At 37.8% G+C, this 17,548-nt stretch overlaps 1 protein-coding gene across 2 annotated transcripts in view; it reads left to right on the top strand.

Moving 5' to 3' along the window:
- The window catches only part of LOC126281617 (putative inorganic phosphate cotransporter), a 433,128-nt gene extending 416,562 nt beyond the window's left edge, over window positions 1-16,566 (top strand). For both annotated transcript variants that reach the window (XM_049980742.1, XM_049980748.1), the window contains exons 9-10: window positions 4,025-4,151; window positions 15,146-16,566. In XM_049980742.1, the coding sequence (XP_049836699.1) occupies window positions 4,025-4,151; window positions 15,146-15,180 (162 nt within the window). In that variant the 3' untranslated portion in view covers window positions 15,181-16,566. The remainder of the gene's footprint in view (window positions 1-4,024; window positions 4,152-15,145) is intronic.
- The last annotated feature ends 982 nt before the right edge of the window (window positions 16,567-17,548 follow it).

Here is a 17,548-nt window from a genome sequence, read left to right as displayed (position 1 = left end):
GGAATCACTTGAAGTATTGTGGTCACATACAACGTCAGTGAGGCATAATAAAAAGAAGTCTGCCCATACCAGATGTGGAGAATAAGAGAGGTGTTGAAGAACAGTCACCTCGCAATGTGTGAGGAAGTTGAGAAAGTCAAATATCTGACAATGCATGACCACGATGCTTTGAGCAATTCCACTAGAAGCATTTTCTGATAGTTTACAACTGCTTTGCAAGCAATATCAGAAGTGTGTTGTAGCTAATGGTGATTACATTGACAGCTAATGAAAGTATTTTATTTGTAACTCTTGTTTCCTTCATTTTTTGGGACCATTCACCAAACTTTTTGGATGGTATATTTACCCTGAGAACAGTATTTGGAATAATTGATAGTCTAACAAAAAATTAGTGTCATTCATTTATGACATATGACATTTTATTCTGGAGTAACTATTCCCATTCGCAAAGGCTAGTTTTGGCTCAGCAACAGCCTGCTTGAGCAATATGCAGCTAAGTTCATGAACCTCTTGTTGACTCCTTTTTAGGAGTCTCAGATTTCCAACATTGCCTTTTCAGTATTTGCACTTTCAATGTAATTTGTTGTTAACAATATGAGCTAATTCCTAAGAATTGGTAGCTTTCACTCACTTAATACTAGACAGAAGTCCAATCTGCCTTTGGATAGCATTTCCTTGACACTTGTGCAGAGGATTGACCAGTATTCTGCTGCATCAATTTTCAGTAAGTAGGAACCTGAAAAATTTGCATTTTGTGATAAATGCAAATATAGACGCAAATTCTGCCTCAAAATGTGAAAATGCATAATCACTTAATAGATGCTGCTTCATAGCAAATTGCATCTAGATGAAGTATTGTATCAGAGACAGTCTGAAACAGCTTTATTTTCTGCATATAAATACCAAAAATGTAATCAATTTTTGGTTACTGGTATTGCACATCATCTGACAAAGCTCAGTTTGGAAAGATAATGTGCATAAGAATGTGTCTGCAAAATAAAAAGTGCAAAAATGCAATGATATAACAGTGTGCTCGATGCACTGATGCCACAACAATTGTGGGTCATTGAATGGTCTGTATGAGATACATGCTGCATAATGTGATGTAAGACTCAAGTGTGGAACCTAGCATCTAGAACAAAGAAACATGTATGATTGTTGGCTAGTGGAAGTTCAAAAGTTAGTATTATTTGGACACTTTTAATGTTGCAGTTTTAAATAGCATTTGTTTTGAGCTGTGACTACATGAAAAGCCCCTAGAGTATCTGAAATATGTTGTTTACAACATTGCCAACCTCAGCAGTCAGCAAACAGTTGCACAGTAGCTGTTAATGAAGCTTTGTGTTGTGCATTGCTCATTGTCTTTCTTCTTTATTGTGAAATGAGTGAAAAGACTGCTCTTGGTCCATCATGGATTTCGGTTATGACCCTCACAACACTAGAAGGGATCAGTGATCCCTGTGATCATATGTCATTTCTGCTTTCACAGAAACACACAACATGGGTATGAAAGGGATGCAGGTATTGCTTCCCCACACTATTGCCCACTCCCTCAGACCCCCATCCTCTGGTAGTCACATGTCTAGTTTGCATACATTCACGACCTACCGCCAGTTTATGACATCTGCACTCTGCACTGCAGCAACCGGAAAACAAAAGCTGTCAACGTTGTTTGACTGAGTCAAAATTCCCCTAATGTGCGGATACAGTTATTTTTGGTTCTGCTTGTATGCTAAGTGCCTTATTGATTCTGTCTGTAGCATTGTCAATTATGGTTTGTGTAGCTATGAATGCCCACAAAGGTCACAACTAATATTTTCAGGTTTTGTACTTATGGAGTTGACCAGGAAAAGAAAAATAATCGGGAAAAATACCTTAAATCAGAGATGTACTCATTTCACTGGTGGAAAAATGGATAGAGTTAGAAGAAGAAAACAAAGGCAATTTTTGGGGAGAAAACATTGAAGTTTGTGCAAAAGCAAACATTCCAGACAAAAAGCTCCCCAATTACCAACGTTTTTTAACAGTCAGTTTCGATGTACTAAGACCTTGTCTCAGGAACATAGAGTAACAAACTTTTAAATTTGTGAATCTACAAATGTAAAAACAAATTTGATGTGAATTTCACCAAAAATAGATGCAAATTTTACCAAAAGTACATTTTCAGGTCCTTATCGATAACATACTACAAGAATTAGAAAATCTTCACAGTAATATCACACTTTCAACTCTAAATTGCAGAATTTCTTCATTGCTATCTCCTTCTTTTCTGTCAGGGGAAAAAAACCAAATTCCTGTGTTATATTATCGATTTTTCTGATACATACTCAACAGCATGTTGTCTGCACAGGATTTATGTAAAATTTTATTTTTTATTATTACCTTGTTATGGTAATTTCATGTACTGACTCAGTCTGCTGCATCATACACACTGATTTTTCAATTTAGTACCATATCGAAGAAAGATAGTGCATGTACTGGATTATGACAAGTAGCAAGTGACCCAGAAACATTTATCATGAAATCTCAAATGTATTTTGCCATTCATCATAAAGCTAAAACATGTTGCCTCCCACTCCCACCCTCCATCCCCTCCCAGCCTTCTCCACAGTTCACGTCCTAGGTACACTCATCTGAATCACCTTTGTTTTACTGATTACATTGCATTGTTTACCTCTTCTACACAAAACCATAAATGACAAATGGAAGACTTAATAAATATATTAATCTTGAAAGTAGATTTGAAAATCAGTTTAAAGGAGAATAAAATAAATTCTAAGAAAATTATTGGGCCCCTAATCTGCAGACAGTCATAGGATCTCTTCTATTGATTATCATCCCTTTCATCTCCAGCAGTGATCTGTTAAAGTTGACTCTGCTTAGTGACCTTGGAAGGAGCAACAATAATTCTGTGAACAAAGTTAAGTGTATGAAATTCTGTCTGTGTGTGTGTGTGTGTGTGTGTGTGTGTGCGTGTGTGTGTTGAATTGAACTGAATGAAATTTTATTGTCGTTTAGCTATTGCAGCAATTGACAAAGCCCAGTTACATAAATAAAAGTTATACAGCATATATACATGGGTTGGAGATCAATATGTCACTATTGGTTTTCCATATAATGCAATATTTAAAACCAAATAATATGAAAAACATTGAATCATAAATTACTCACTTAAAGAAATTATGCTGAACTCACCAAACCGGTACCACTATGTGTGTGTTTGCGTTTGAGTGTTTGTGTGTGTGTGTGTGTGTGTGTGTGTGTGTGTGTGTGTGCGTGAGAGAGAGAGAGAGAGAGAGAGAGAGAGAGAGAGAGAGAGAGAGAGGGAGGGAGGGAGGGAGAGAGAGAAGAGATTATGAGTAATGAAAACACAAAAGTATTATCATTCTTTGAAAATAATTAACACACAAAACTGTTTCTAAGTTATGTATTACAAAAATGCATGTGAGAATTTATTATACAATACAGTCATTCCATTGTATAATTATCTAGAAGTGATTTATCCATATCATTGTACTAAATGATCAAAAATTAATATATTACTATTATTATAGTGTTCAAACCAATCTTCATGTTGAGAGAGCTTTCTGTTTTTTATTGAAAGAAAACTAGACAAATTAACAGTGAACTAGTAAACCACTTGATGAATTTGTATACTTAGGGCAGTTGAAGACAGTTGAATGGATAGTAAATGAAATGAGTAAAACTTTCCTGGTTTGCTTTTGATAAACTAAATAGTGTTTTCACAGCTAAGTGTCTGATGTGTATCAAAAAGAAAATGATGATGATAAATTATTATGGAGTTGCACTGTTAATGTGTACTTTGATATGTCTCGCTTTTTTTTCCGTTGTGTTGGAGTCAGCAAAACAGGACAAATGAATATTCCACAGCTTTGAAGATTCTCTTCATTGTAGGGTCTACAAAACAAGATGACTGAATGAATAAATCTATGTAGTTATATGTAGGCTTTAAATTCCTGTCCATCTTATAATTATTACTTTATTTTATTTTTGTTTCATACAGAGCACCAGAGAAAAGTGGCAAATTGTTTTCTATATTGCTTCGGGTATATATCTTTTTGGAAACACAATTTTTGTTATCTTTGGAAGTGCAGTAGTGCAGCCTTGGAATGAGCCAAAGAAAAGTAAAGGTAGGACAATAATTTCTGCATTTATATTTTGATTAATTTTGATACCATAAAGTACAGTGTTAACATGTCATGAAAGGATATTTGCTTGTTTTATGAACATTTTCAGCTTCAGTGAAGAAACACATTTAAGAACACTTTTTCTTTCAACAACAGGTGTGACAACTGACTTCATTTTATCAGTAATTTCTTACAGCTGAATCAAACAATGGAAAGTCAGGATGGAACAACATCAATATTATGAAACCAATAGATTGCTACTCACCACATAAAGGAAGTTTTTAGTCTACTGGCTTGAATACAGAATCCAGTCATTCAATTTCTGTTTTACTTTAGCATCATTTTCATCTCACATTAAATCATCATCTGCAAATGCATGAGCCTAAAATTGTGATACAGTGATGAATAAAATTATGAAAATGCCTTCCTGTGCACCCTGCTTAGTCTCAAACCACAATTGAAAAACAAGCACGTATTTGTGAATAAGTCTGCCAGTGTTCATACAATGATCTGTATATGTTAATTAATTAAAACACACATAACAGGTCTTTTCTCAAGATATTCTCAGATTTTCTGCTTTTGTATACTGTCATGACCCTCATCAATATCTAAGAAAGTGAGAATGGACAGTATCAATATGTCATAAATAGTGATGATCATTGATCACCCCTATTATGTCCAACATAGTTGATACATGGAATCTAAACTGGAAAAATGTTTATTGACAGCATTATGTTGAATGTCACAGTTCTGAGTGTTTAGCTAAATATTAACAACAACACAAAAAATGCTTCTTGTAGAGTCTTCCAGGACTAATCAATTAACACCATAGAAATTAAATACTCCTTCAGGAAATTTACTGTGGCATGAAGAGCTGTTCTGACAGTGGCGACAGTTCTGGTGAAGTTCATAGGTTCTGGGCTTGCAATGTCACTGCCTTCTACCAACCTGGTGTGAGCTTAAATCTTTGATGTGCAAAGTACTGCATCTTCCCAAATGGCCTATTGGCTGGGCCGCAGAAGCAGAACATGGTCTTGACCAGCACAGGCCGATGCTAGCTGCACGCAATGATTGAAATTTGATGATATACTTGCTGCCCTGTTGGCCCTCAATGGTTCGAGTGGAGCCATAGGTATTTGAATTGTGCAGCTGGCAGCCATTTGGCTGCTGGCCCTCTGTGGTAGGCATGCCACAGCAACCCTCTGGCTGGCACCTGATCATTGTCAGCTGCTGGCACTGGGGTTTATGGAACAAATAGTGGTGTCAGATTTTCTGCCAGTTGTGGAGGTCCCCATGATTGGTAAATTTGGTTTATAGGTGGTACCTGTGTTTTGACCCATCAGTACACGAGATTTCTACCTTGGCCCTTCTGAGGACATGCTAAATGGTGTCTGAGATGCATTATGGCCTATACCTGATATATAGTTTTGCCCACACCTGGCCTTGTGGGGCATACCTGTGATGGTGCGGGCAGGGGGCTGATGTGATCGAACTGTCGAGTGGATGGTGGATAGTTGAGAATGTAATGAGTGTCCCATGTATTTTTTTTTTTCAGAAACTGACACCACCTCAAGAGGCTGTCCCCATTCAGAGGATAGAAAAAGAGAAAGCACATTGGTGACTGAGCAATGCTGGCAGAGTTTAGATATTTGAATTTTGAAAGTTATTACAGATCATTCTGCCAAGCCATTTGGAATTGGGTGGAATGGAGCCATGTGGAGTAATCTGATTCCATTGACAAAATTCCTGGGATTCTGAAGATGTAAGTTGGGGAACCAACTATAGTTTCCAGGAGACCCACTAAGGAAAATATCCTGGCTAATGAGTGGATGGTAGTAAATGGAAGGCATCCATGAGACAGATCGGTATCCAGAGCCAAGAGGTCCCCAGAGGGGGGCCAGTGAAACCCAGATAAATCCTTGACAAAGGGGCTGAAGTGGATAGCCACGTGAAATATCTATGTGTAGAGACTGCTTGCTTGGATTGGCAAGAGGTACAAGCAGAAAACATGTTTGTGATGGCTGCATCCATTCCTCAAAACAATTGGTTCAAATGGCTCTGAGCACTATGGGACTCAACTGCTGTGGTCATCAGTCCCCTAGAACTTAGAACTACTTAAACCTAACTAACCTAAGGACATCACACATCCATGCCCGAGGCAGGATTTGAACCTGCGATCATAGCAGTCGCACGGTTCCGGACTGCGCACCTAGAACCGCGAGACCACCACGGCCGGCCATCCATTCCTCACCAGTACCTGTGATGTTTGGCCAGCTGTTTTGTGAGAACCTCCCACGACACCCAGGTGTCTGGTGGAGGAGTTACAAGATGCTCTGTTGGAGTGAGCTGGGGATTACAACACGTGTTCACCAATTTTGCCCTTGGATCAGGACAACCAACTGGTGTAGAGAAGTCATAGCAGTGATCCCAGATGGCCTGATGTTCTGGGTTCTGTAGTTGCTTTCCATTGGCTGGCCACCAAAATTGCACACATCTAAAGACCTTACCAAGGATTGGGTCTTATGCTATGGGGTGCTTTACTGTGTTGCCATTCAGAGGGTGGTTGTTGATGGCTTCCTTCACTGCAACATCCAAGTGGAAGCACACTTTAGGGTCTTTGTCAAAGGCAGGAGCAGTTTATACAGCTGAGTAGGAGAGAAGTTCCGCATTATCATGGTGTGTTGTTGAACAAAACTGATGTCTTTTGAGTAACTTGATGAAAAGAGGCCTCAAAGTTGTAAGCATCAAGCATTCTTGGGTGGAAGAGCTTCCAAAGAGGGCAGGAGCAGCTTGTAGCCTGTGAGGAGTGTGAACCAGCCATGGAATTTCCTTATGCCGAATATGTTGGCAAGGGTCTCCTTCTCAATTTGGCTGTAATTTTTCCATGCATGATTTGGAAACAAAGACTATAGGCATTCTGCCCTGTCCACAATGTGGAGAGCACTGCCATCACCCAGTAATCAGTTAAGCAAGAGGATCAATGGGTTTGCTGGATCATACTCTATTACACAGGTACATTTGAAAAGAGCCTGCTTCAAACTACAGATGGTGCAGTCACATTAGTCTGCTCGTTTCTATGGCAAATTTTGTTCATAAGAGCTGATGTAGCTGTTCCACTACGGCTGCCACCTGGGAGATGAAGTGGTAATAGTAATTAATTTGATCAAGGACAAACTTCAGTTAAGAGATGTCCTTGGGAGTAGAAAGCTTTTGGACTGCCTCCTCCATGCAAGTTGGGATGGAACATATTGCTGAAGCACTAACAATATGTTCCAAATACTCCATTTGATTTATAGAGAATACATGCTTGTCCAAGTTGCAATGTGAATTCACTTTTTGAAAAATAGTAAATAATGCTTCTAAATTATGAGTGAGGTCTTCCATAGTTTTGCCTACTACCAAAATATCATCCAGATAATGGGCTGTGCTGGGAACTTGTTGGATTAACTGTTCTAAATACATCTGGAATATGGCCAGTGCACTGGACATGTCAAAAGGTAATTGATTATACCAGAAAGGTCTAAATGGTTTATTGATCAGTAGTAACTTCTTAGGGTCATCGTAAAGGGGAGCTGCAGATAGGCATCCTTTACATCAGTCTAGGCAGGTGAGGCAAGTCATAATATCTCTAATTTTTGGGATTGGATATGGGTCTGTGACTGCTTGTGCAATGATGATGGCTTTAAAGTCGCCAAAGACATGGATTGCGCCATTGGGATTTTGGCTAAGACAATGGGGAATGCCCATCTACTGTTACACACTGGGGACAGAACTCCCTTGCAGCCATTGGAGTCCTGTAGAGTGAATGGAACATCATGGGCTTCACAAAATTTGAGAATGGCCTGGGGTAACATGGTAATGTGTGCCTCAGAATTATTCATCCCTATCTTATTCAATGAAAAAATCATGGGGAACTTTGAAGGAAATGTTGCACCTGTGGTGAGATACACTGAATGTTGGTACAGTTTCATGTATCTCTAAACCCAGGGTGTGAAAGAGATCCCTACCCAGCAAATTACAGGTGCCTATGGTAGTGACATCAGGATGTGAATCATAACTGATTTGTCCTTGTAACACACGTACATGGAAAAAAACCTGGCACCAAGATTACATCGTTGCTGAAACTCTTCAACAAAGTGAAAAAATGATGCAAGGTGGTGCTCCAACCTTTTTGTATGTGTTCTAATCAATTATTGTGCCAGCTGAACAGGTGTCAGTTTGTAAGGACACTATCACCCCATCAATTTAAACACCCGGTTTCATGTGTTTGGACAATGGTTTGTGGATGGACTGGATGTGCGCTACATGAGGATCTTCAAACTCTGTCGAGACCTGGGCTTTCACAAATTGTTCAACTTGAATATAAACCGCTCATTCATATGTGAAGAGGAGTGGCAGTTCGCTTTATGTCCTGTTTTGCCACAAGATTTTCCTCTCACTTGTCGAAAATGACATTTCTGACTTGTGTGTTGTATGAAACATTGGATGCTTGATGGGAGTGGCTATTGTTGGCAGCCTCTTGGGGGTACCCCATCCTGCTCGTGGAATGGCCATCAGGGTCCACAGGCAGGCTTGGCTGGCGTGGACGCAGACACCAAAGTGAGATCCTACAGGGCTGTTGAAGAGTGGAGCAACTGTTCATATGCACAAATAATTGGGAAACACGCATAAAGTGAAGAGTCCTAGAGTTTAAGGACATAATGTCTCATTGTTTCATTGAGAGCGTGCACTGAAACCATGTTTCTATCTAGCAAGGAAGCATAAGACTGATGGCACTCTCTATTAGTACACATGAATTTACAGTGTCTGTAATGAGTCAATACAATCATGGTATGACTCTGATTCTATCTTTTAACAGCTAAAAAACTATTCCTCCCTGCTGCACATTGGATCTGTGACTTGAAATATTCTGAGAGGCTAGCCTTGACGTATCATAGGGGAGGGCTTGGGGCTCTGTTTGAGGGTGTAGCTGTTTAACTGATTGGAACACCGAAGGACCTGCATGAGCCAGGAGGAAAGCATGGACTGCATGTCACCTGTAACCTCATAAATGCAGAAGTATTGTTCCAGTTGGGTAACCTAGCTGTCCCAAGGTTCCACCTTCTGGTCAAAGGGCAAGGCACTTCCACACCAATGAGTCTATCTGTGTTAATTGGCCCAACACTAGTGGCATGGACTTGCCACCAACCTCTCATTAGTCTGCAGCATCTGCTGGAGGAGTATGAGTACAAGTTTTTTGATATCCACTGTCTCTGTTGGAGCTGCCATGGTGAATAAAAAAATCACCAGGTCATTTTCTGCAACAGCATAGGTAAAACACAGTTTTTAACTTGTCGCCATTATTATGTGTGATATAACTGATACATGGAATCTAAACTGGAAAATGTTTATTGACACTATTCTGTTGAATGTGCACAGTTGAGCGTCTAGCTAAATACCAACAACACAAAAAAATGCTTCTTGAATTGTCTTTCACAGTCAGTTAACACTGTAGAAATTAAATACTTCTTTGAACACTTATGTGGCAAGAAGAGCCATTTTTGACCCCTTTAGTAAAAGTCCATTTTTACAAAATGTCAATAACTGGAAAACAAATAATCAAGTCCCTTGCTGACAGCAAACAGCAAGGTCATTGGTCTCATCGGATTAGGGAAGGACGGGGAAGGAAGTCGGCCATGCCCGTTCAAAGGAACCATCCCGGCATTTGCCTGGAGTGATTTAGGGAAATCACAGAAAACTTAAATCAGGATGGCCTAACGTGGGATTTAACCGTCGTCCTCCTGAATGCGAGTCCAGTATGCTAGCCTCTGCGCCACCTCAATCGGTCTTTGTTCACGAGGTGACAGTGCAGAACTGTATCTACACCACTTTCTGGAAGTCAAGGAACATGCCATAATCTGAGGTTATCTGATGGCTTCTGGATCTTGTGAATGAGCAGAGAGAGAGAGAGAGAGAGAGAGAGAGAGAGAGAGAGAGAGAGAGAGAGAGAGAGAGAGAGAGGTCAGTTTCAAATTATCATTGCTTGCAGAATCCATACTGATTTCCAAAGAAGAAATTTTTTCTTTTTGTCTCTAGAAATGTCATAATATGTGAGCATTAAATGTGTTCCAAAATTCAACAACATACTGACATCAGTAATAAAGCCCTATACTTTTGTGCATCTGTTCAATGACCCTCAAATGTTTTCCTGATGACAAGAGGTGTGTTGTACTGGGGTGGAAGACTCACACGTTTCTCTTGGGTGATTTACGTATAGTGTGCAGCCGATCTTCTTCTCAGGACAGACGGCTGCATCAATCTTCACAATGCTTCTTCTCCGATGATTTTGTGCTGGTGAGGGAAATGATACTGAACTACTTCTCTACTTTTGAAATGATTTCTTACTCTCAGAATACTTTCATATCAACTTTGCTATATTTTCTTCTTCACAATAAAACAACTACACAAGTTTCACATGCACTCTCAAGTCTCGCAAATCAACCCCGTCTGGAAAACCTTAATACTTAACATATACCATTACAGTCTCTTTTGGTTTTAATAAACCTTGTCAAAACAGTTCTTGCTCCTAGAAAGTCAAACAACAGAGTATATGAGTCTCTAGATAAAACCTATTTCATTTGTTCCCAACCGTCACTACTATTTCACTACCAAAGAGTAGCCCTTCATTACTCCTTGTACTGGACATATGGCTTCCAAGGCATCCATGGCCACCACTTGTCAGTGCCGATAGATCGCCGCAACTTTAGTCTTCTCCTAACACATTTCTGTCCTGCACACAAACAAACCAGGGCACAGTAGACACATTTCCACTCTCACACACTCATCCTTAAAATATCGTGTGTTTGAGATGGTGAAATACGAGTGTCTCTAGAATTTATCCCAAAGTTCTTGAGGCAGAACAACCCTTCTTGGAAACAAGAATGACCTGTACTTTTTTTTTTACAATCGCTAAGAATGCTGTGCCCCTCTGACAACCCACAGTACATTGCTGCTGGAAGAGGAACAATTACTTTTGCATACTCTACTTAGAATCCTATCAGGTTCAGTTGACTTTCCTCTATTCAGTGATTTCAAATTATGTCTGTCATATGATCATTTATTTCAGTATATGTAATTCTGACATGCACGAGAAGATTTCAAGGAGGAATTGCAGCAGGATCTTGCTCAGAGAAACGATTTTGAAACAAGAAATTTAGTATTGCAGTCCTTTCTACGTCATCATCTGTTTCAGTGTCACTGCTCATTGTGGGTGTGGGATATGGCTTTGATCCATTTTCTGATTTAACATAAGACCAGAACATCTCTGAATTTTTTGTCAGAGTGGTAGAGTGAATTTTGCCTTTGATTTCATTGAACACTTCATGCATGGCTCTCCTTAAGCTAACTTTGGTTTTGCTCAGTTTTGTTTGAAAGGTTTTGGATGAATTTAAAACTGCAGTGAAGCTCTATCTCTGTTTTTGGAGCAGCTGACTAACATGCCTGTCGAAACATATTCAGAGCTCAAATACAATGAGGTTGATCAAACATAATTACTTCCTTCACACTAACCAGGATGGATTCCACAAACACTGGTCAGGCAAAACACAATTTTCACTTTCCTAACATGACATTCTGAAAGCCATGGATGATGACAATCACATGGGTTCAGTAATTCTTAACTTTTGAACAGCATTTGGCTTTGTATCACAATGATGCTTATTAACTGAAGTATGATTATATGAAGTGGCAAAAAAAATTTGTGACTGGGTCAGGTATTCCTCAGTAGAGAAAATGCCGCACGCCATCTTAGTTAAAAGAGTCATGAACAGCCTTAGAAATGTCTAACAGTGTGTACCCTTACTGCCCAAGTTATATGATAATGATATGATAGACAATATTAATGGCAACTTCAGAATTTTTTTAGATGATTTAACTATGTATCTACAATGAAATACTATCTGAAAAACAGACAGTTTACTTTATGTTCAGAAATGTAAACTGTGCCCTTTATATGACACAAAAAAAGAAATATGATGTGACTGCAGTTTCAATGAACCACAGTTGGGATCAGTCGACTCATACAAATTCAGAAAGTAAAGGACTTTTGTTTTGGCATGTGATCATGTCACCCCATCGCCACCACTGAGTGGCCACTGACCTAGGTACTCATCTGCTTAAGTTTAATGGCAGGTATGATCTGATAAACTTGCTTACTACTTATTTGTGCAGTTTTAAAATGTGTAGTGAAATTGATGATAACACAAAGTGTGAGGTGCATAGTGTTATCTACTTTTTAAATGTGCAGGAATTATAGATAGGTAACTGAGGTCAGTTTGGAAGTGGTGTATCATAATTAATGGTGAATAGGAGACTGGTCACATGAAGATTAGCTGTTCACATGAAGATCACTTGGTCTGACTCTGAGTGGTGATTGATGGACTCAAAGCAAGGACTGCAAGAAAAATCCAAGAAGAGAGCCATTTCACAATTAGTGGACTGCATTTACTCTTTCCAGGTATTTCAAAAACTGTGTTGTAACAAGAAGATTAGTGCAGATCTGGGCTATAAAAAAGTGTGTGCCAGGTGGGTTCCTAGAATTTCTCCATACAGACACAAAACGAAATAAATGGCAGCTGCATAGACATAAAGTCACTGTGAAAAGGATAGTGATGAATTTTTGATTCACATTGTTACTGCTGATGAGACTTGGATATCACATTTCACATCAGAAACAAAGCACCAGTTAATGGAATGATGTCACTTGCAATCCCAAAAGAAATCAGAAAAGCAAAACAAATTTTGAGCACAAGAAAGGTTATGGCTGCAGTGTTTTGGGATCATAAGAGTTTCCCACTCATCAACTATGTGTATATAGTGAGATCATAAATGCAGCTGCTTACTGTCAGACTATTCAGTGACTTCACTGTGGCCTTAAAAACAAGCAGCATGGAATGCTAACCAGTTGAAGTCATTCTCCTTCATGATAATGCAAGTCCACATACAAGAAGTGACAAAGGCCTTGCTTCAGTGGTTACAATGAGAAATGTTTCAACATCCACCATACAATCCTGACTTAGCCCTAATCCACGTCTTTTTTTTTTTCGCTAAAAATCCATTGTTAATCTAAGTAAATTTCTCAGTAAATTTCTACTTGTCTTCCTACATTATTCCGTGAAGTACGTTTATTTTCAAATGTTAACGGACTTTTGGATCATCTCGTATTTCACGCACCTTAATACAGGCAACCCAGCTTAAGTCTTCCTTACATAGAGCAGATGACAATGCCTTGGTGGTGATGGTGAACTTAAAAGAGCTGTTAACCAGTGCTTCAACAACAACTTGGTGGCAACTGAGTATGCAGAAGGCATAAAAAAGCTGGTTGAACAGTATGACTAAGTAGAAGAGTAGCTTGGATATCAAACTGTATGTAAAATACAGTTTGGTTTAATTACATCAAATAAAAATTTCTTTAGAAAAAACATTCTTTACTTTCCAAAAGAGCCATTTCATTTGTGGGAATATGCAATGGAAAGATCACAGTGGCTCAGTCATAGGTAAAGCCGTTGGTAGACTTTGGTTCATTGGTAGAACATTGAGAAAATGCAGTCATTCAACAAAGGAGTTTAATAGGAACACACTTGTGTGACATGGCTTAGAATACTGATCATGTGTGGGACCCATAACAAACAGGGCTAATAGGGAATATTGTACATATACAAAGAAGGCAGAATGAATGGTCACAAGTGTGTTTGAGTCATGGAAGAGCGTCTAAACAATTCCTGAAGAACTTTAAATGGCAAATGCTTGAAGATAGATGCCTGCTATCCATGTAAAGCCTACTTACAGAGTTTTGAGAACCTACATCAGCTATCCCTTAACAGTCTTTTAAAAATTTCAAGAATGAGTAATAAGAGACAAATCTGGGAATGTGCCATGTCTGCCTTTGTATTGCTCCAAGTATACAAGATTAGACTAATCAAATCATACACAGAGGTGATATAGCAGCCATGAATGGAATGGGAAGGAACTCTAATGTGTGGTATAATGAGAAGGACCCTCTGGCCTGCACTTTGCAGAGTACAGTTGTAGATGTAGAAATTTGGTCTCAGAAGTTTTTATGAGCAAGTTAATAGTTCTTTTGTGTCAACACAGACCACATAATAATAATTTCATACAAAATATTAAGTGAGGTGGAAAGATTTCATATCCATCTGAAGAGCTGTTGTTTGAAGAAGGAGAGTCCAATAATTATGCAGTTAGAAATATTGATGATTAACGTTAGAAATATTGATGATTAACAAAGTAACAGGAATGGATGCAGTGGTTTTGCTGAGGGTGTTTGTGTATGCCCAAACAAATCATAGGAGTAGAGATGCACTGCAATAATTAAAAAATATTTATTTGACTTTCCATTTACCTTCCCTCTTGCACTCCTATAACTATTTCTCTGTCACTTCTGAATTCTTATTTCCCATACCACCTCTTTGTCCATGCTCAGTGGGACCTGAGCTGACATCCTGCCTAGTTTCCCTCCAGCCCTCCACTGTTCTTATTCACAGATATCGATTCTTTGTCACGTAGAACTTCCTCATGCTCTTCCTTCTACAATATGATGCCCTCTCCGCTTCTACACTACTGACTACCCCATGGTTCTTTATCCAGACAGCACCTAACTGCCCATCAACATTTTCTGTTCTGTGATCCCAAGTTTACAAAAGACCAGGCATTCTATTGATTTTGATAAAATATGACAACTTAAGATACATAGAACCATTTTAGATGTACAAGAAAAAATGATAAATAACTCACAACCAAGCATGATAATGTAAAAGAACAAAGGCTAAGTCTCTCATACCCAAGCATCAATAAAGGCTCTCAATCTAAAGAACACAAAGAATGTGTGCGTTCATATGTGTATGTATTTGCCTGACATATATCTTTTTTATTTCGGTAAACTTGCTTACCATAATTGTAAAACAGTTTCAGTATTCTTAATTTTTTTTTTCTTATTTTTACAGAAAACACTGAGTCAGCCCCTGCTGAAAAGGCGTAATGCAGAGGATGTACTGCTTCAGTAAAAGAAGTTACTGATGGATCTTGATGAAGTGATGTCATCGACAGTTTCTTGTATCACTCAGCTGACACTGAAAATGATATTACTGGCATTTTTAAGCTAGTGAAGCAAAAACAATGTTACAATGACAGTTGAGTCAGCAAAATGACTTTGTGTGCCACGACTAGTTGTGGTGAATGAGCAAATATCATTATAAAAGCACCAGTACTGAATCTCATCAGCATAACATCAAAATCTATTTTGCAGAAGATAAACTGAAAGGGAAAAATAATAAAGTGTACACTGTCGTGATTGGATTTGAACACTTATTTGCTGATGAAAACTGTTTAACTTCAAATACTCAAGATTTGGTACAACTGTTTTGTTATGCTGTCAGTCTGATTGCTGCCTGCATTTTATAAACATAAATACATAAAATATATCATACATCAGGATTTTACCTCCTTTTATTGTAACATGGTCAACATATTCAGCTGAAGAGATAAAAATGTACAAACAATGTAACAATAGGGTTATGGAATTTGAGGTGCACAATTATTTATGTGAAAGAAGATAAACAAACATGAAATTAGTACTGTGTGCTTTAGCATCACATCACTTATTAAAAGAATATAACAGCAGTGATTCACTTGTTTAATATAACCTGGAAAACATTTTGTGTAAGTATGTTGACAGTTTCTCATACTGGATATGAGAAAACATGTGCTTATATTTCAAATATAGTTTCTAACAGAATAAGTGTTTTACTTTCTTCTGGTGTAAAACTGAAATACTGGCAGAATAATTTTACTGATATGAAATGGACATATCAGCTGTAAATTAGTCTTCACTTCATATAGTAAATTTTAAATTATACTGTGTCATTCTATTTTTTGAAAAACTGATTAACCTTTTTTTAAACTTAAGGTATAAAGTCTGGTTTTACAAAGTTGGAGAAAGATTCCACTTATCAAGTTATGAAATTATAAAAAAATTAGGGGAGAAAGATTTCAAGACATAACTTTTTTTTTGGGTAATGGAAATTTTAGTCATATGTTCCAGGAAGCTTTCCTCTACATATCATAATTTCACCTATGGTATTTCTATAAGATAAAGTTGCAAGTATAGTAAGGAAAGTTATGGCAGAATGTTATAAGCTCTCCTGAATAATTAGGTGGGATCTGTGTGTTACTGGTGAACTCTAGTTTACTTTCTAGTAAACCAGAGTTTACTGCTGACTCTTTCTAAGACACTATCATTAACAGTATTTTCAGCCTGTACCAGTTGGGTATGTTCTGAAACAACTAGTCTCTTAAATGAACTACTGTAAGTAGTCTTGTAAAAATTGTTCCTGTTTTGTAAAATATATGCAATTTGTTAAAAACATTTGTTCTCTCTCCATATTTATTATCCTTTTATTAACTTTTAAATAAGATATGCTTTTCAAAATTGTCTGTGGCAGTCTTCAATGCTATGATAGAATGGATAGAAACTTGTTTAATAGAAAAAGAAACATTGGGATATGAACAAACAAGATGAATTTCAGATACAAACTTACTATGAACATCTACAATAATAAAAACATTCAGACCAATGCAAAACTAAAACATTACAAGACAGTGATCTGACCTAAATTATTATAAACAGAAAATGTCTGAATCTCGTATATATAGGATTACTTAGGAGGCTAGAACTTACGAAATGAAGGACTTGCAGGAGGACACTGGAACTCAGAAGGACAGGAGATGATCAGTATAGAAGACCAATAAGCCAAGAATATTATAATCAGAGAGAGAGGATCTTAGACACTGTCAGATAAAGGAAAACTACATTCTTTGGACATGACCTAAGAATGGATCAGGAAAGGTTGACACATCAGATAATGCAGTTTCTTTTCAACACAACAACCAAAATACCGTGAATCTGAGAGGTAATAAGACATCTGGAAGAAATGGGAATAAAGGAAATGATAAACACAATACAAAAGTTTTTAGCAGAAATTGTCATTGCCCACCCTTTTACAACCATTTTGAAAACCACTAATCCCAAAATACAACACCTAAACATTCCAAAAGTAATTATCACCATCTTATCTCTATTATGATAAAGGATTTACACAGCCTGCCTCAAAAATTCAAACAATTGGTGAACAAAAATGTATACATGGATATCAAAAACTTTTATTCATTCAACTTTTCACATAATCATTATGTCAGTACACACTTGTTTATTTAAGAAATATGTTTACAATGACTTCCATGCACTTATCACTGCTTTTTAATTACAGTAATATGCTCATAATGTGTTACATAAAAGAAAATGTCAGTTTTTAAGAAAACTGAAATTAGCAGATACCAAAGGAAAGAAG

Source organism: Schistocerca gregaria, chromosome 1, assembly GCF_023897955.1.
Source record: "Schistocerca gregaria isolate iqSchGreg1 chromosome 1, iqSchGreg1.2, whole genome shotgun sequence".
Lineage (NCBI taxonomy): Eukaryota > Metazoa > Arthropoda > Insecta > Orthoptera > Acrididae > Schistocerca > Schistocerca gregaria.
The sequence above is the reverse complement of the archived record's forward strand: the minus strand, read 5'-3'. Positions and strand labels throughout refer to the sequence as shown.